Source organism: Engystomops pustulosus, chromosome 3 (assembly GCF_040894005.1).
Source record: "Engystomops pustulosus chromosome 3, aEngPut4.maternal, whole genome shotgun sequence".
Taxonomy (NCBI): domain Eukaryota; kingdom Metazoa; phylum Chordata; class Amphibia; order Anura; family Leptodactylidae; genus Engystomops; species Engystomops pustulosus.
The window spans coordinates 236,054,009-236,073,875 of NC_092413.1; the positions used below are offsets into that span (position 1 = coordinate 236,054,009).

The 19,867-nt window shown below is 60.5% G+C and overlaps 2 protein-coding genes across 2 annotated transcripts in view; one reads left to right on the forward strand and one right to left on the reverse strand.

The window, feature by feature from the left end:
* The window catches only part of SLC30A3 (solute carrier family 30 member 3), a 46,131-nt gene extending 43,106 nt beyond the window's left edge, over window positions 1–3,025 (forward strand). The window contains exon 8 of the mRNA XM_072144068.1: window positions 41–3,025. Coding sequence (XP_072000169.1) covers window positions 41–186 — 146 coding nt within the window. The 3' untranslated portion in view covers window positions 187–3,025. The remainder of the gene's footprint in view (window positions 1–40) is intronic.
* Window positions 3,026–4,193: 1,168 nt separating this feature from the next.
* LOC140122829 (general transcription factor 3C polypeptide 2-like) lies at window positions 4,194–16,256 on the reverse strand. The gene is made up of 9 exons (XM_072144069.1): window positions 16,229–16,256; window positions 11,883–12,011; window positions 10,652–10,793; window positions 9,652–9,813; window positions 9,488–9,575; window positions 6,055–6,183; window positions 5,785–5,961; window positions 5,254–5,361; window positions 4,194–4,751 (listed from the first exon to the last, which is right to left on the reverse strand). Exons 6-9 carry the CDS (start codon window positions 6,121–6,123, stop codon window positions 4,533–4,535), a joined length of 573 nt encoding a protein of 190 aa, XP_072000170.1. The 5' UTR covers window positions 6,124–6,183; window positions 9,488–9,575; window positions 9,652–9,813; window positions 10,652–10,793; window positions 11,883–12,011; window positions 16,229–16,256; the 3' UTR covers window positions 4,194–4,532.
* Window positions 16,257–19,867: the final 3,611 nt, after the last annotated feature.

Below are 19,867 nucleotides of genomic sequence, written 5' to 3' on the forward strand. Positions count from 1 at the left end.
GGTGAGGCTCTCAGGTTGTGTTTCTCTTATTCTTCTCTAGATGAGACTCGTGAAGCCGACATTGTTCTTCAAGAAGCTACAGAAATTCTTCAGACCAAATTTGAATTCTTTATTAGCACAATACAAGTGGAAAGATTTGTGGAGGATATGGTTGTGTGTCCACAGTGCCAAGACCCAACTGGATAACCAAAATGCCTTCTTCTACACATTCCATCCATTCGTCAGTGGAACCAGATACTTGAACATTGCTGCAACCTGGTCACAGACACACGGGCTTCAACCATTGCTCATTGATTCAGGTCTTCTCCTCATAGCGAGATGATGTCCTCCAGAGGATGATTCACCTACAGTAAATGGAGACATCTAAGCAAATGGTGAGCTAAGGCCTTGTACACCCCAGAGAAGGCCCAGGGAACAAATATCAGAGCCTCAAGTCAGATGTTTAAAAATACCAAAGAAGCTTCCAGGTCCAGAAGGTAGAGCGACGTGTTAACTCTTATACATAGCAACACACCACCCACAGGAACACGAGGGGTTATATAAGAGCATCTGACATCACAACGAGGAATTAGTCCCGATAGTTGTCAGAATTTAGTTGCAGTTTTCTAGATTTAAAATAACACAATAATTAATTCTAACGTTCTTGTGCGTCAAGCTCGGCAGCAAGGTCTTACTTCCATACATATCCCTATTCTTCATGTTGTCCCAAACAGTAAGAACAAGTAAGAGCTGCTGTGACCAGCAATTTATGAACCTTCTGGTCAGGTCCAAGACACCACACGGCACCACATGGCACCTCCTTGGTGCTCAGCATGGGCCCTGCCTAGAGATCCACCAAATCCAGTAAAACCACATTCTTCCATCCTCCTGGGGTCAGGATTGGTAGTCCCCATTCCTCATGTGATTGTCCTTCTATGCTGCCGCTCTCATTCCCTGGACCATCACATAGCTGTGAGCCATAAGCAGCCGTCCTCCTCTGGTTCCACCCTCCACCTATGCAGCGTTCTACCAACATTCCAAAGTGAAGCGCGATGTCTCATCACCGCCGTGACGCCATATAATGTGAGCTCCCACCTTGGTCAGATATTGTGCAATCTATTGTGTCGTGTGCTGTGAGAGCTTTACGTGACGTGTCGTGTGTGTCGTGTGTGTGGGCCAGACTGCCGGCCGCGGTGGGACCTCTGCAGCCCAAATGTTGCCTGGTGAGATCAGAAGAATTATACAAAATTAAATCAAAATCAAATCGCACAATTAAAGTGTGAACACAAAGAGAGAGGCAGATTGTTCGACCGCCATAGACATCCTACTTAATAAGCCACCGGTGCCGCCTCATATACATGGGCCACTAGAAGAAAGGGGCCCCGAGACTCTGACCATCTCTTTGTGGGGACACTTAAATATTTGCCTCTTTGGGGAGACTCTGCTGTCCACTTGTCAATTATTAGTGGGATATTGAATATTATGGGATATGATCTAACTGGGTGACATGAAATGGGACCACGGTCTACTATACTCTCCCACTTGGCCTACTGCCCCTGATCAGGCCGATTTAGAGACCAGAATGGAGAATCATTAAGGATCACCTGGTGAAACCAATCCCAGGAACATCTAGAGCAATTACTGCAGATCTAATGGATCCCTACATTTTTTTAAATTTTTCATGGTCGGAGTGCATTTACCCTTCATGTACTGGAGGGTCACCTCTGTACACAATCGGGCAGAAAGAAGAGGGAATACTTTGTCTCTATCTGCTCAGAGGTCATCTCCACACTGGCACGGAGCAAGAGTTTCTCTAAGTGTGATTAAACCTGAACAATTCAGCCCGAGACCCCCAGAGTATAGCGTGAAACCATAGGTCCACAGCCATAGCAAGTACCAGCTAGCAAAAGTCCTGAGCTACACAGGGAGTCTCCGCAGCACGAGGGTCTCTAGCAGGAACCTGAAACATTTACTCCTCACTCCAGGAATTTGGAGCCCTCAGATGGAGGTGGCATTTACCTCCATCTACAGGTCAATGTTTCACGCAGGTTGTGTTTGATAGCCCGAGTCCAGAATTTCTCGTAGAAGTTACTGAAAGCTCTGCTACGTGACGATTCATCTGTAGAGATTTGGAGGTGCTGAGAATCTCTTGGGTACCTCAGACTTGAGCGGAGCTCAAACACATTGATTAAACCATTATAGTTCATATCCTCCAAAGAGTCAATGTTCACCCTTCTTACTCGCCCCTCACATAATGGCTATGGGTCTACGGCTTGGTGGCTGCTGATGACTTATATGGTGACAAGCCCTATAAGGCTCGGTATGGCCGCTAGACCTAGTGGGTGGCTACCTGCGGCCTGTCTGGAGTTTGCTCACAAGTCGTCCAGTGTAGTGTCTTGTCTCTGGTCTCTCACAGTGTGTGTGTACTTTGTCCTTCCATGTTACTGTAGGGGAGGATCATGGGGTTGTAGACATTAGAAGGAAGGCTCCGCTAGATCTCCAAGTGGTTGCATCTGCTATTCCCGAATGTGACTGAAGGTCAATGCAAAGAATAAAAACCATCCAGCGCCTTCCTCCTAATCTCCAATAACCCCTGTAAAGTATATGAACCCCTCCTCCGATCAGGCTGCTGGCAGGGGCCTAGAGAGAAACTCATTTCTATGAGCTGCGGGGGGCAAAGAGATTTCTTGGCTCATCAGACGCAAAACAATGAGATCCTGTGACCGGTGATGAGAATGGAGCCCACAGTCATCCAATGCCAGGCCCTTGATGTAACCAAATACTATGGAGCTCACTGATGACTATGGTGGGGTCAGGAGGGCCGTGGTGTGCGGGGACACCACGATAATACCCCAGAGGGCAGTAAGAGGCCCCTGCCAGCCCCTGCAGTCAGGTGAGGGCGTTCATACCCCCCCATCTGCTGGTCGTATAACTGGTGTTTGTGACACTGTGGTCTCGTCGTCACGTTGTGACTGTATATTTGTATCTCGTTTTGTGCTTTACACAATGTTTTTTTTATATAAAAATAAAGAAAAGAGTCTGGTGACATCGTGTCGTCTCTATATGTATCCAACCACAATCAGAGATACAGACTACAGGAATACAACCGCCTCCCCAAACCCAACCAAAAGAGGGGCAACCGCTAACCAGCGACAGCAGAAATATACCGGGATCTGACGTTGTAGGACTATGAGAAGCTCATGGAGACCATTGTCTTACTGTGGCTGCAACCAGCAATGCGAGAATAGAAATTGTAAGGCCTGCCTCCCGCACTCAGGCCCGGCCGCACCGCTCTAGCATTCTGGCCCGGCTCTCATCACTCAGGGCCGGCCGCCCGGCTCTCGCGCTCGCTCATTCAGGCCCGGCCGTCCGGCTCTCGCGCTCGCTCATTCAGGCCCGGCCGTCCGGCTCTCGCGCTCCCTCATTCAGGCCCGGCCGTCCGGCTCTCGCGCTCCCTCATTCAGGCCCGGCCGTCCGGCTCTCGCGCTCCCTCATTCAGGCCCGGCCGCCCGGCTCTCGCGCTCCCTCATTCAGGCCCGGCCGTCCGGCTCTCGCGCTCCCTCATTCAGGCCCGGCCGTCCGGCTCTCGCGCTCCCTCATTCAGGCCCGGCCGTCCGGCTCTCGCGCTCCCTCATTCAGGCCCGGCCGTCCGGCTCTCGCGCTCCCTCATTCAGGCCCGGCCGTCCGGCTCTCGCGCTCCCTCATTCAGGCCCGGCCGTCCGGCTCTCGCGCTCCCTCATTCAGGCCCGGCCGTCCGGCTCTCGCGCTCCCTCATTCAGGCCCGGCCGTCCGGCTCTCGCGCTCCCTCATTCAGGCCCGGCCGCCCGGCTCTCGCGCTCCCTCATTCAGGCCCGGCCGTCCGGCTCTCGCGCTCCCTCATTCAGGCCCGGCCGTCCGGCTCTCGCGCTCCCTCATTCAGGCCCGGCCGTCCGGCTCTCGCGCTCCCTCATTCAGGCCCGGCCGTCCGGCTCTCGCGCTCCCTCACTCAGGGCCGGCCGTCCCGCTCTCGAACTCCCAGTTTTAGTCTAACCACCACACCACAGTTTTAGGCAGTTGTAAATGTGCATGCCCTTGCGCTCCCAGGTTTCTCAGGCCGTACAAACTGTGCTTCAGTTTCCGTCCACCGAGCTCCGGCACGCCTGTCTTTAGGCTCTAACATTCCAATGTGTCACAGGCATTTCCTTACACCGCAGAGCAGTCACAGATCTCAGATGTGTAAAAAATAGTCAGATTTTAATAAACAACCAGACTCAATATGAGCGACGAGGAGCTAACACGGCTCGGCCTGTACTGCCATGCTCCATGTGTTCAGGTCACATGTGTCTGAGCACAACATTGCAGGATTCTACTCCATCCTGGTATTGGGCCCGTTCTCCTGGCCACACTGGGCCCAGAGCCATGACAAGTGCTGTGTAAACATGTAAATCTGGGCATAAGAGCATATAAAAAAGCAAAAACTTTTAAAAACAACTAAAAGTTGAAATTACATTGAGACCTTGTACAAAAGCAAAGATCAAGGACGTGGCAGCAGGAGGAGATTCAGGGGCACAGCACTAGACCTCCAGCACACAATGATGGACCTCCGGGCTGTACTCAGCCTCTCCCACCATCTCTGTAGGTTCATACATGGCCTGGAACTTGGCGCGCTTCTCCTGGATCATCTTCTGGCCCAACGAAGACACCAAACCCTGAACGCAGTGCACTCTGACGAGGCCTGAGTAACCTCCAGACGCAATCCACGTGTAGGAGTCCAGGTTAGGGTTGAAACGGACCTAAAAAATTACAAACATCGGGTAAATCCACGGTCATGAGGAGACCACAGCTCAGGATTTCTCATGATCGACTCTTACTGCTTCAAGGACGTAAGGTTGACAAGACTCCAAAGCGACGACACGTTACCACACCATATGGTATTCCTGGAGACGGGATGGTCTAAGGCCTTCAGGTCGCTTATGTGCAACTTTCAATATATGATAGCGGGGGGGGGGGGGGGGGGGCAAGAATATGGATATTGATATGGATAGGTGTCTAATAGGCAGTAGTCCCCAAAATAAGGAGTGCACAGAAGAGCTAATTATAAAGCCTATCCACAGATTGCAGGTTGTGCAGCCCCGTTTCATGGCCTTGATCATCTCCGGGAGCACCGGCCCCTAAGAGGGTGTAGGCATCACTCTATACGTGATAACCACAAAACGACTCACATCGTTCAGACCCTAAATTGTTTCTCCCATCCGGTTCCTCAAAGGGGCTCCCGGGCAGATGTGAGGGTCTCACCTTGTGTATGGCCTCCATCTGCACACGCTCCATGTTCAGGTTGCCCTTCAGCTCATTGGTTTGCATCCTCTTGAAAGGATCCCGGCTGCTAAGGTTGTGGAAGTTTGTCTGCAGCAAAGAGATATCAGTGAGGTCGCCCAGGTGAACCCCAAATTATCATGTGGTGACCTAGTCCTACTCAGGTCTGAAAAACATGTATACAAGCAATAAAGGGGATGGGTTCTCATAATGGGACGGTCTGAGTCCGCTCTGCAGGGACCAGGGGATGGAAGAGGGGTGTAAGCTATGACATGACATTGGTGTGCACACAGTGGAACCACCGGCCCCTCATCCCAGTCTGCGACACGGAGTAGAGCAGAAGGACAAGTGCTACGGCATTCCCCCTCCTTCCTCTGATAGACATACATGAAATGGGAGTCCTCCTTTACAGCAGGTAAACCTTGTAAAGTGTCAGCCATGCCTACACCTGTCCCTCTCCCCACCCCAGGTCTGGACCTCACTATAGTCCATGAAGATGATGATGGAACCTACCAAGTCCATGTCCTGAAACCGAAGACTGAAGCGGCCGCTCGCTGCTCGGAAAGACTTTGGCTTGAAATGTTCCCAGTGACTGCTCTGGGCTAGAGGTCCGCTTAGCCCACCTTCTCCAGCAGTGGGGCTCTCTGCAGATGGAGGTGCAGAGGACAAGAAGTCCACCTTATAGACTGGCTGTGAGAGGAGCACAGGAGGTTACCAGAAGTGATACCAACACACCCAACACCCCCCCCCTCCCCCACACACCACACACACACACACACTCACAAATCTGCGCTCTGAGGGACGCTTGGTGGTAATAGACTGCACGTTCAGGTTGGGTAACAGGATGACCATGACCTCGCCGGAAACATCCCCACATGTGATGCTGTTCAACCAGTCTGAGCCAGAGATACTCTGCATAGAGAAAGGGAAGAAGAGATCAAGATGAGATGAGATCTACACGATAGTATAATAATACAGCCACTGCATAGAAGCTGCACAAGAAACACCAACATGGCCGAGCACCCTCCCCCAGCCCACCTGCACCCCCCACCACATGGCCGAGCACCTGCCCCAGCCCACCTGCACCCCCCACCACATGGCCGAGCACCCTCCCCCAGCCCACCTGCACCCCCCACCACATGGCCGAGCACCCTCCCCCAGCCCACCTGCACCCCCCACCACATGGCCGAGCACCCTCCCCCAGCCCACCTGCAACCCCCCACCACATGGCCGAGCACCCTCCCCCAGCCCACCTGCACCCCCCACCACATGGCCGAGCACCCTCCCCCAGCCCACCTGCACCCCCCACCACATGGCCGAGCACCCTCCCCCAGCCCACCTGCACCCCCCACCACATGGCCGAGCACCCTCCCCCAGCCCACCTGCACCCCCCACCACATGGCCGAGCACCCTCCCCCAGCCCACCTGCACCCCCCACCACATGGCCGAGCACCCTCCCCAGCCCACCTGCACCCTCCACCACATGGCCGAGCACCCTCCCCCAGCCCACCTGCACCCTCCACCACATGGCCGAGCACCCTCCCCCAGCCCACCTGCACCCTCCACCACATGGCCGAGCACCCTCCCCCAGCCACCTGCACCCTCCACCACATGGCCGAGCACCCTCCCCCAGCCCACCTGCACCCTCCACCACATGGCCGAGCACCCTCCCCCAGCCCACCTGCACCCTCCCCCAGCCCACCTGCCACCCTCCCCCAGCCCACCTGCACCCTCCACCACATGGCTAGCACCTTCCCAGCCCATTAGCCATGCCAGTCCATCTCCACCGGCGGCATCCTCCCCCAGTCCATCTCCACCGGCGGCATCCTCCCCCAGTCCATCTCCACCGGCGGCATCCTCCCCCAGTCCATCTCCACCGGCGGCATCCTCCCCCAGTCCATCTCCACCGGCGGCATCCTCCCCCAGTCCATCTCCACCGGCGGCATCCTCCCCCAGTCCATCTCCGCCGGCGGCATCCTCCCCCAGTCCATCTCCACCGGCGGCATCCTCCCCGTCCATCTCCGCCGGCGGCATCCTCCCCCAGTCCATCTCCGCCGGCGGCATCCTCCCCCAGTGGCATCCTCCCCAGTCCATCTCCGCCGGCGGCATCCTCCCCCAGTCCATCTCCGCCGGCGGCATCCTCCCCCAGTCCATCTCCGCCGGCGCATCCTCCCCCAGTCCATCTCCGCCGGCGGCATCCTCCCCCAGTGGCATCCTCCCCCAGTCCATCTCCGCCGGCGGCATCCTCCCCCAGTCCATCTCCGCCGGCGGCATCCTCCCCCAGTCCATCTCCGCCTGCGGCAGCCTCCCCCAGTCCATCTCCGCCTGCGGCAGCCTCCCCCAGTCATCTCCGCCTGCGGCAGCCTCCCCCAGTCCATCTCCGCCTGCGGCAGCCTCCCCCAGTCCATCTCCGCCTGCGGCATCCTCCCCCAGTGGCATCCTCCCCAGTCCATCTCCGCCGGCGGCATCCTCCCCAGTCCATCTCCGCCGGCGGCATCCTCCCCCAGTCCATCTCCGCCTGGCGGCAGCCTCCCCCAGTCCATCTCCGCCTGCGGCAGCCTCCCCAGTCCATCTCCGCCTGCGGCAGCCTCCCCCAGTCCATCTCCGCCTGCGGCATCCTCCCCCAGTCCATCTCCGCTGCGGCATCCTCCCCCAGTCCATCTCCGCCTGCGGCATCCTCCCCCAGTCCATCTCCGCCTGCGGCATCCTCCCCCAGTCCATCTCCGCCTGCGGCAGCCTCCCCCAGTCCATCTCCGCCTGCGGCATCCTCCCCCAGTCCATCTCCGCCTGCGGCATCCTCCCCCAGTCCATCTCCGCCTGCGGCATCCTCCCCCAGTCCATCTCCGCCTGCGGCATCCTCCCCAGTCCATCTCCGCCTGCGGCATCCTCCCCCAGTCCATCTCCGCCTGCGGCATCCTCCCCCAGTCCATCTCCGCCTGCGGCAGCCTCCCCCAGTCCATCTCCGCCTGCGGCATCCTCCCCCAGTCCATCTCCGCCTGCGGCATCCTCCCCCAGTCCATCTCCGCCTGCGGCATCCTCCCCCAGTCCATCTCCGCCTGCGGCATCCTCCCCCAGTCCATCTCCGCCTGCGGCATCCTCCCCCAGTCCATCTCCGCCTGCGGCATCCTCCCCCAGTCCATCTCCGCCTGCGGCATCCTCCCCAGTCCATCTCCGCCTGCGGCATCCCTCCCCCAGTCCATCTCCGCCTGCGGCATCCTCCCCCAGTCCATCTCCGCCTGCGGCATCCTCCCCCAGTCCATCTCCGCCTGCGGCATCCTCCCCCAGTCCATCTCCGCCTGCGGCATCCTCCCCCAGTCCATCTCCGCCTGCGGCATCCTCCCCCAGTCCATCTCCGCCTGCGGCATCCTCCCCCAGTCCATCTCCCGCCTGCGGCATCCTCCCCCAGTCCATCTCCGCCTGCGGCATCCTCCCCCAGTCCATCTCCGCCTGCGGCATCCTCCCCCAGTCCATCTCCGCCTGCGGCATCCTCCCCCAGTCCATCTCCGCCTGCGGCATCCTCCCCCAGTCCATCTCCGCCTGCGGCATCCTCCCCCAGTCCATCTCCGCCTGCGGCATCCTCCCCCAGTCCATCTCCGCCTGCGGCATCCTCCCCAGTCCATCTCCGCCTGCGGCATCCTCCCCCAGTCCATCTCCGCCTGCGGCATCCTCCCCCAGTCCATCTCCGCCTGCGGCATCCTCCCCCAGTCCATCTCCGCCTGCGGCATCCTCCCCCAGTCCATCTCCGCCTGCGGCATCCTCCCCCAGTCCATCTCCGCCTGCGGCATCCTCCCCAGTCCATCTCCGCCTGCGGCATCCTCCCCCAGTCCATCTCCGCCTGCGGCATCCTCCCCCAGTCCATCTCCGCCTGCGGCATCCTCCCCCAGTCCATCTCCGCCTGCGGCATCCTCCCCCAGTCCATCTCCGCCTGCGGCATCCTCCCCCAGTCCATCTCCGCCTGCGGCATCCTCCCCCAGTCCATCTCCGCCTGCGGCATCCTCCCCCAGTCCATCTCCGCCTGCGGCATCCTCCCCCAGTCCATCTCCGCCTGCGGCATCCTCCCCCAGTCCATCTCCGCCTGCGGCATCCTCCCCCAGTCCATCTCCGCCTGCGGCATCCTCCCCCAGTCCATCTCCACCTCCACAACATGGCTGAGAATCCTCACCAGCCCATTTACTCATCCTCCAAAACATGGGCAGCCAACCACTTTTGCTCTTACCCACACAGTTCCCTTGCGAGGAGTAGCAAAGTATGGCTTGTATCCCAGGAACCCGGCGTCTACATAGTGGATGCCGCACAGGCCGTGTCTGCAGAGAGGACAGAGAGAACAGAGTCAGCAGTGTGATGTGAGGGACAAGACATCTCTGCGTAGGAGACACTCACGAGGCATAGCAGTTGTCTGCGCCACCGCCACCCCGCAGTACGGCAGTAGCCACGTGATCTCTGTGCTCTGGAAGCGCTTTATGTTGTTGACTGGGGCAGTGCAGGCGGCGAATGTCCCAAAACTTGAGGCGGCGGTCGTTTCCACAGGTTACAAAGAAGTTACTGGAAAGAGAGAGACACAGGACTAACCCAGGCCCATGACAGCAGGGCTCATAACACAGCGGGAGTGACTACCACAATCATAGACAGGAGCCCCGACACCTAGGAGACCATCACCAGGCAGGAGTGGGCCCCACAATCACAGACAGGACCCCCGATACCATCACCAGGCAGGAGTGGGCAGGGGGCCCCACAATCATAGACAGGAGCCCGACACCTAGGAGACCATCACCAGGCAGGAGTGGGCCCCACAATCAGACAGGAGCCCGACACCTAGGAGACCATCACCAGGCAGGTGCGGGGAGGTGGCCCCACAACCATAGACAGGAGCCCCGGCACCTCAGAGACCATCACCAGGCAGGTGCGGGGAGGGGGCCCCACAATCATAGACAGGAGCCCTGACACCTCAGAGACCATCACCAGGCAGGAGTGGGCCCCACAATCATAGACAGGACCCCCGATACCTCGGAGACCATCCCCAGGCAGGTGTGGGCCCCACAATCATAGACAGGACCCCCGATACCTCAGAGACCATCCCCAGGCAGGAGTGGGCCCCACAATCATAGACAGGAGCCCCGGCACCTCAGAGACCATCACCAGGCAGGAGTGGGCCCCACAATCATAGACAGGAGCCCGACACCTAGGAGACCATCACCAGGCAGGTGCGGGCAGGGGGCTCCAAAATCATAGACAGGACCCCAATACCTCAGAGACCATCACAGGCAGGAGTGGGCCCCACAATCATAGACAGGACCCCGGCACCTCAGAGACCATCCCCAGGCAGGTGTGGGGAGGGGTGATTACCGCAGGTCCCTGCCCGGGTGCTCATGCGCGGCTGTACCTGCTGGCTTTACACCACTCGATGCTGCGGACGGCGTTGTCGTGAGCGGAGAAGCTGTGGAACGGATACTGCTTTATGATCCTGCCCTGCCGCACTCTCTGCAGCACAGACTTGGTCTTCAGGTCCCAGATCGCTACGGTTCCTAAACAGATAAAACGGGGTCAGACGGGTGTGATGTGCAATACATGAGGAAATCATCCAGACCAATCATCACAGACACCACAGACAGACACCACAGACAGACACCACAGACAGACACCACAGACAGACACCACAGACAGACACCACAGACAGACACCACAGACAGACACCACAGACAGACACCACAGACAGACACCACAGACAGACACCACAGACAGACACCACAGACAGACACCACAGACAGACACCACAGACAGACACCACAGACAGACACCACAGACAGACACCACAGACAAGCTCAGAAATTCTGCAGGGAAAACCAAAACTACAGACACCAGTGTGCCGATTTCCTGGTCCCTCTAGCGGAGATAAATGCAGGGATTCTGATCTGCAGGGGAGGAGCTTCACTACTGAGCATGTACATAATGTGCAGCCACATTCATTTTTTTTCCTCTCGGGGAAGTTTTATTGAAGCAGAAATCAGATAAGTTACCTGCCCCTCTAACCAACTTCTCTGTATGTAACTTGCAGTTGTCCTCAGATTCTGTGTTACAGTGAGTAATCTCTGCCCTGGACTGGGGGGTGGCGGCGCTACGGTGCAGGGGGGTGGCGGCGCTACGGTGCAGGGGGGTGGCGGCGCTACGGTGCAGGGGGGTGGCGGCGCTACGGTGCAGGGGGTGGCGGCGCTACGGTGCAGGGGGGTGGCGGCGCTACGGTGCAGGGGGTGGCGGCGCTACGGTGCAGGGGGGTGGCGGCGCTACGGTGCAGGGGGGTGGCAGCGCTACGGTGCAGGGGGGTGGCAGCGCTACGGTGCAGGGGGGTGGCAGCGCTACGGTGCAGGGGGGTGGCAGCGCTACGGTGCAGCTCCCTGAAACCTCAGGTGGTGTCCTCCCCGACCCTAAAGTCAGAAGTTACAGGGTCGTGTCTAGGGGCAACAAAAGTTGTGTCCAGCAGGACTGATAGAGACAGGTTAAACCAATATATCTGTGAAATGACATTTCCTAATATTCTCCGGACAGGGGGACTCCCCCGGAGCAGCGCAGGACAGGGGGCGCCTCTTACTGGAGTGGAGACACGAGTGTGCACTCACCATCATAGAAGCCGGCGGCCAGGTACTGGTGGGGTTTGGTGGGGTGCCAGGCCACGGTGAAGCACTGACCATTCTCCCGGGGTCACAAGCCTTGATGGATCCCACATGAAGCCGGACCACGCAGTCCACCTGAAAGAAACGCAAAGTCACCCCAGAGCGGAAGCTGCAGCACAATACACAGGGGGGGGGGGGGGGGGGGGGGGCTGCTGCACAATACACAGTGGGGGTGAAGCTGCTGCACAATACACAGTGGGGGGGGGGCTGCTGCACAATACACAGTGGGGGGGGGGGGGGCTGCTGCACAATACACAGTGGGGGGGGGGGGCTGCTGCACAATACACAGTGGGGGGGTGAAGCTGCTGCACAATACACAGTGGGGGGGTGAAGCTGCTGCACAATACACAGTGGGGGGGTGAAGCTGCTGCACAATACACAGTGGGGGGGGGAGCTGCTGCACAATACACAGTGGGGGGGGGGAGCTGCACAATACACAGTGGGGGGGGGCTGCTGCACAATACACAGTGGGGGGGGGGCTGCTGCACAATACACAGTGGGGGGGGGCTGCTGCACAATACACAGTGGGGGGGGGGGGCTGCTGCACAATACACAGTGGGGGGGGGGCTGCTGCACAATACACAGTGGGGGGGCTGCTGCACAATACACAGTGGGGGGGGGGGGGCTGCTGCACAATACACAGTGGGGGGGGGCTGCTGCACAATACACAGTGGGGGGGGGCTGCTGCACAATACACAGTGGGGGGGGGGGCTGCTGCACAATACACAGTGGGGGGGGCTGCAGCACAATACCCAGTGGGGGGGCTGCTGCACAATACACAGTGGGGGGGGCTGCTGCACAATACACAGTGGGGGGGGGCTGCTGCACAATACACAGTGGGGGGGGGGCTGCTGCACATACACAGTGGGGGGGGCGCTGCACAATACACAGTGGGGGGGGGCTGCTGCACAATACACAGTGGGGGGGGCTGCTGCACAATACACAGTGGGGGGGGGGCTGCTGCACAATACACAGTGGGGGGGGGCTGCTGCACAATACACAGTGGGGGGGGCTGCTGCACAATACACAGTGTGGGGGGGGGGCTGCAGCACAATACACAGTGGGGGGGGCTGCAGCACAATACACAGTGGGGGGGGGCTGCAGCACAATACACAGTGGGGGGGGGGCTGCTGCACAATACACAGTGGGGGGGGGGCTGCAGCACAATACACAGTGGGGGGGGGGCTGCAGCACAATACACAGTGGGGGGGGGGCTGCAGCACAATACACAGTGGGGGGGGCTGCAGCACAATACACAGTGGGGGGGGGGCTGCAGCACAATACACAGTGGGGGGGGGGCTGCAGCACAATACACAGTGGGGGGGGGGCTGCAGCACAATACACAGTGGGGGGGGGGCTGCTGCACAATACACAGTGGGGGGGGCTGCTGCACAATACACAGTGGGGGGGGGCTGCTGCACAATACACAGTGGGGGGGGGGCTGCTGCACAATACACAGTGGGGGGGGGCTGCTGCACAATACACAGTGGGGGGGGGCTGCTGCACAATACACAGTGGGGGGGGGGCTGCTGCACAATACACAGTGGGGGGGGGCTGCTGCACAATACACAGTGGGGGGGGGCTGCTGCACAATACACAGTGGGGGGGGGGGCTGCTGCACAATACACAGTGGGGGGGGGGGGCTGCTGCACAATACACAGTGGGGGGGGGGGCTGCTGCACAATACACAGTGGGGGGGGCTGCTGCACAATACACAGTGGGGGGGGGCTGCTGCACAATACACAGTGGGGGGGGGCTGCTGCACAATACACAGTGGGGGGGGGCTGCTGCACAATACACAGTGGGGGGGGGCTGCTGCACAATACACAGTGGGGGGGGGCTGCTGCACAATACACAGTGGGGGGGGGCTGCTGCACAATACACAGTGGGGGGGGGCTGCTGCACAATACACAGTGGGGGGGGGGGGCTGCACAATACACAGTGGGGGGGGGGGCCTGCACAATACACAGTGGGGGGGGGCTGCTGCACAATACACAGTGGGGGGGGGGGGGCTGCTGCACAATACACAGTGGGGGGGGGCTGCTGCACAATACACAGTGGGGGGGGGGGGGGGGCTGCTGCACAATACACAGGGCGCCTCAGTGACTCCAATTGTAAGGAACCAGGAGACAGCGGAGACTACTGACCCAGCGCCCCCGGGGGAAGACAGGGCCACGGTGGAGCCGAATGTACGAGAGACATGTACTATATACACCCCCCCTATACAAGGGACCCCCAGGTTATACACCCCCCCCCTATACACGGGACCCCCAGGTTATACACCCCCCCTATACACGGGACCCCCAGGTTATACACCCCCCTATACACGGGACCCCCAGGTTATACACCCCCCCCTATACACGGGACCCCCAGGTTATAAACACCCCCTATACACGGGACCCCCAGGTTATACACCCCCCCTATACACGGGACCCCCAGGTTATACACACCCCCTATACACGGCACCCCCAGGTTATACACACCCCCTATACACGGCACCCCCAGGTTATACACAGCCCCTATACACGGGACCCCCAGGTATAAACACCCCCCCTATACACGGGACCCCCAGGTTATAAACACCCCCTATACACGGGACCCCCAGGTTATAAACACCCCCTATACACGGGACCCCCAGGTTATAAACACCCCCTATACACGGGACCCCCAGGTTATACACACCCCCTATACACGGGACCCCCAGGTTATACACACCCCCTATACACGGGACCCCCAGGTTATACACACCCCCTATACACGGGACCCCCAGGTTATACACACCCCCTATACACGGGACCCCCAGGTTATACACACCCCCTATACACGGCACCCCCAGGTTATACACACCCCCTATACACGGCACCCCCAGGTTATACACACCCCCTATACACGGGACCCCCAGGTTATACACACCCCCTATACACGGGACCCCCAGGTTATACACACCCCCTATACACGGCACCCCCAGGTTATACACACCCCCTATACACGGCACCCCCAGGTTATACACACCCCCTATACACGGCACCCCCAGGTTATACACACCCCCTATACAAGGGACCCCCAGGTTATACACCCCCCCCCTATACACGGGACCCCCAGGTTATACACCCCCCCTATACACGGGACCCCCAGGTTATACACCCCCCTATACACGGGACCCCCCAGGTTATACACCCCCCTATACACGGGACCCCCAGGTTATAAACACCCCCTATACACGGGACCCCCAGGTTATACACCCCCCCTATACACGGGACCCCCAGGTTATACACACCCCCTATACACGGCACCCCAGGTTATACACACCCCCTATACACGGCACCCCCAGGTTATACACAGCCCCTATACACGGGACCCCCAGGTTATAAACACCCCCCTATACACGGGACCCCCAGGTTATAAACACCCCCTATACACGGGACCCCCAGGTTATAAACACCCCCTATACACGGGACCCCCAGGTTATACACACCCCCTATACACGGGACCCCCAGGTTATACACACCCCTATACACGGGACCCCCAGGTTATACACACCCCCTATACACGGCACCCCCAGGTTATACACACCCCCTATACACGGGACCCCCAGGTTATACACACCCCTATACACGGCACCCCAGGTTATACACACCCCCTATACACGGCACCCCCAGGTTATACACACCCCCTATACACGGGACCCCCAGTTATACACACCCCCTATACACGGGACCCCCAGGTTATACACACCCCCTATACACGGCACCCCCAGGTTATACACACCCCCTATACACGGCACCCCCAGGTTATACACACCCCCTATACACGGCACCCCCAGGTTATACACACCCCCTATACACGGGACCCCCAGGTTATACACACCCCCTATACACGGGACCCCCAGGTTATACACACCCCCTATACACGGGACCCCCCAGGTTATACACACCCCCTATACACGGGACCCCCAGGTTATACACACCCCCTATACACGGGACCCCCAGGTTTTACACAACCCCTATACACGGAACCCCCAGGTTTTACACAACCCCTATACACGGAACCCCCAGGTTATACACAACCCCTATACACGGGACCCCCAGGTTATACACACCCCCTATACACGGGACCCCCAGGTTATACACACCCCCTATACACGGCACCCCCAGGTTATACACACTCCCTATACACGGCACCCGCAGGTTATACACACCCCCTATACACGGCACCCCCAGGTTATATACACAGGGGGTATCACCTGTGTTATACCACATACCAGTGACACATATGGGGGCAGCAGCCATTACCTTACAGATGGTGGGTGCCCAGAGACCTGCAAGAGAAGAGACAACAGTCAGGAGGCCCAGGGAGAAAGGGGAGGGGAGTGAGTGAGTGAGGAGCACCACCACCGAGGGAGGGGAGGGGAGTGAGTGAGTGAGGAGCACCACCGAGGGAGGGGAGGGAGTGAGGAGCACCACGGAGGGGAGGGGAGGGAGTGAGGAGCACCACCGAGGGAGGGGAGGGGAGGGAGTGAGGAGCACCACCGAGGGAGGGGAGGGAGTGAGGAGCACCACCGAGGGGAGGGGAGGGAGGGAGTGAGGAGCACCACCGAGGGAGGGGAGTGGAGTGAGTGAGGAGCACCACCGAGGGAGGGGAGTGGAGTGAGTGAGGAGCACCACCGAGGGAGGGGAGTGGAGTGAGTGAGGAGCACCACCGAGGGGGGGGAGTGGAGTGAGTGAGGAGCACCACCGAGGGGGGGGAGGGGAGGGAGTGAGGAGCACCACCGAGGGAGAAAAGGGGAGGGGAGGGAGTGAGGAGCACCACCGAGGGAGAAAAGGGGAGGGGAGGGAGTGAGGAGCACCACGAGGGAGGGGAGAGGAGTGAGTGAGGGGCACCACCAAGGGAGGGAGTGAGTGAGGGGCACCACCAAGGGAGGGAGGGGAGTGAGTGAGGGGCACCACCAAGGGAGGGGAGGGGAGTGAGTGAGGAGCACCACCAAGGGAGGGGAGGGGAGTGAGTGAGGAGCACCACCGAGGGAGGGGAGTGAGTGAGGAGCACCACCGAGGGAGGGGAGGGGAGTGAGCGAGGAGCACCACCGAGGGAGGGGAGGGGAGTGAGCGAGGAGCACCACCGAGGGAGGGGAGGGGAGTGAGCGAGGAGCACCACCGAGGGAGGGGAGGGGAGTGAGCGAGGAGCACCACCGAGGAGGGGAGTGGAGTGAGCGAGGAGCACCACCGAGGGAGGGGAGTGGAGTGAGTGAGTGAGGAGCACCACCGAGGGAGGGGAGTGATTGAGTGAGGAGCACCACCGAGGGAGGGGAGTGAGTGAGTGAGGAGCACCACCGAGGGGAGGGGAGGAGTGAGTGAGGAGGCACCACGAGGGAGGGGAGTGGTGAGTGAGGAGCACCACCGAGGGAGGGGAGTGGAGTGAGGAGCACCACCGAGGGAGGGGAGTTGGAGAGAGAGCACCACCGAGGGAGGGGAGTGGAGTGAGGAGCACCACCGAGGGAGGGGAGTGGAGTGAGGAGCACCACCGAGGGAGGGGAGGGGAGTGAGGGAGCACCACCGAGGGAGGGAGGGGAGTGAGCGAGGAGCACCACCGAGGGAGGGGAGGGGAGTGAGCGAGGAGCACCACCGAGGGAGGGGAGTGGAGTGAGCGAGGAGCACCACCGAGGGAGGGGAGTGGAGTGAGTGTGGTGAAGGAGCCACCGAGGAGGGGGAGTGAGTGAGTGGAGCACCACCGAGGGAGGGGGAGTGAGTGAGTGAGGAGCACCACCGAGGGAGGGGAGTGAGTGAGTGAGGAGCACCACCGAGGGAGGGGAGTGAGTGAGGAGCACCACCGAGGGAGGGGAGGGGAGTGAGGAGCACCACCGAGGGAGGGGAGGGGAGTGAGGAGCACCACCGAGGGAGGGGAGGGGAGTGAGTGAGTGAGTGAGGAGCACCACCGAGGGGAGGGGAGGGGAGTGAGTGAGGTGAGGAGCACCACCGAGGGAGGGGAGGGAGTGAGTGAGTGAGGAGCACCACCGAGGGAGGGGAGGTGGAGTGAGTGAGTTGAGGAGCACCACCGAGGGAGGGGAGGGGAGTGAGTGAGTGAGGAGCACCACCGAGGGAGGGGAGGGGAGTGAGTGAGTGAGGAGCACCACCGAGGGAGGGGAGGGGAGTGAGTGAGTGAGGAGCACCACCGAGGGAGGGGAGGGGAGTGAGTGAGTGAGGAGCACCACCGAGGGAGGGGAGGGGAGTGGAGTGAGGAGCACCACCGAGGGAGGGGAGGGGAGTGGAGTGAGGAGCACCACCGAGGGAGGGGAGGGGAGTGAGGAGCACCACCGAGGGAGGGGAGGGGAGAGGAGTGAGGAGCACCACAGAGGAGGGGTGGAGGAGCACCACCGAGGGAGGGGAGGTGAGGAGCACCACCGAGGGAGGGGGAGTGAGTGAGGAGCACCACCGAGGGAGGGGAGTGAGTGAGGAGCACCACCGAGGGAGGGGAGGGGGTGAGTGAGGAGCACCACCGAGGGAGGGGAGTGGAGTGAGTGAGGAGCACCACCGAGGGAGGGTGAGTGAGTGAGGAGCACCACCGAGGGAGGAGAGGGAGTGGAGTGAGGAGCACCACCGAGGGAGGAGGAGGGAGTGGAGTGAGGAGCACCACCGAGGGAGGGAGGGGAGTGAGGAGCACCACCGAGGGAGGGAGGGAGTGAGGAGCACCACCGAGGGAGGGGAGTGAGTGAGGAGCACCACCGAGGGAGGGGAGGGGAGTGAGTGAGGAGAGCACCACCGAGGGAGGGGAGTGAGTGAGGAGCACCACCGAGGGAGGGGAGTGGAGTGAGGAGCACCACCGAGGGAGGGGAGTGAGTGAGGAGCACCACCGAGGGAGGGGAGTGAGTGAGGAGCACCACCGAGGGAGGGAGTGAGTGAGGAGCACCACCGAGGGAGGGAGTGAGTGAGGAGCACCACCGAGGGAGGGGAGGGGAGTGAGTGAGGAGCACCACCGAGGGAGGGAGGGAGTGAGTGAGGAGCACCACCGAGGGAGGGGAGTGGAGTGAGTGAGGAGCACCACCGAGGGGAGGGGAGTGAGTGAGGAGCACCACCGAGGGAGGGGAGGGGAGTGGAGTGAGGAGCACCACCGAGGGAGGGGAGTGGAGTGAGGAGCACCACCGAGGGAGGGGAGGGGAGTGAGGAGCACCACCGAGGGAGGGGAGGGGAGTGAGGAGCACCACCGAGGGAGGGGAGTGAGTGAGGAGCACCACCGAGGAGGGAGGGGAGGTGAGTGAGGAGCACCACCGAGGGAGGGGAGTGAGTGAGGAGCACCACCGAGGGAGGGGAGTGAGTGAGGAGCACCACCGAGGGAGGGGAGTGAGTGAGGAGCACCACCGAGGGAGGGGAGTGAGTGAGGAGCACCACCGAGGGGAGGGGAGTGAGTGAGGAGCACCACCGAGGGAGGGGAGGGGAGTGAGTGAGGAGCACCACCGAGGGAGGGGAGGGGGAGTGAGTGAGGAGCACCACCGAGGGAGGGGAGGGGAGTGAGTGAGGAGCACCACCGAGGGAGGGGAGGGGAGTGAGTGAGGAGCACCACCGAGGGAGGGGAGGGGAGTGAGTGAGGAGCACCACCGAGGGAGGGGAGGGAGTGTAGTGAGGAGCACCACCGAGGGAGGGGAGGGGAGTGGAGTGAGGAGCACCACCGAGGGAGGGGAGGGGAGTGGAGTGAGGAGCACCACCGAGGGAGGGGAGGGGAGTGAGGAGCACCACCGAGGGAGGGGAGGGGAGTGAGGAGCACCACCGAGGGAGGGGAGTGGAGTGAGTGAGGAGCACCACCGAGGGAGGGGAGGGGAGTGGAGTGAGTGAGGAGCACCACCGAGGGAGGGGATGGGGAGTGGAGTGAGTGAGGAGCACCACCGAGGGAGGGGAGGGGAGTGAGTGAGGAGCACCACCGAGGGAGGGGGAGGGGAGTGAGTG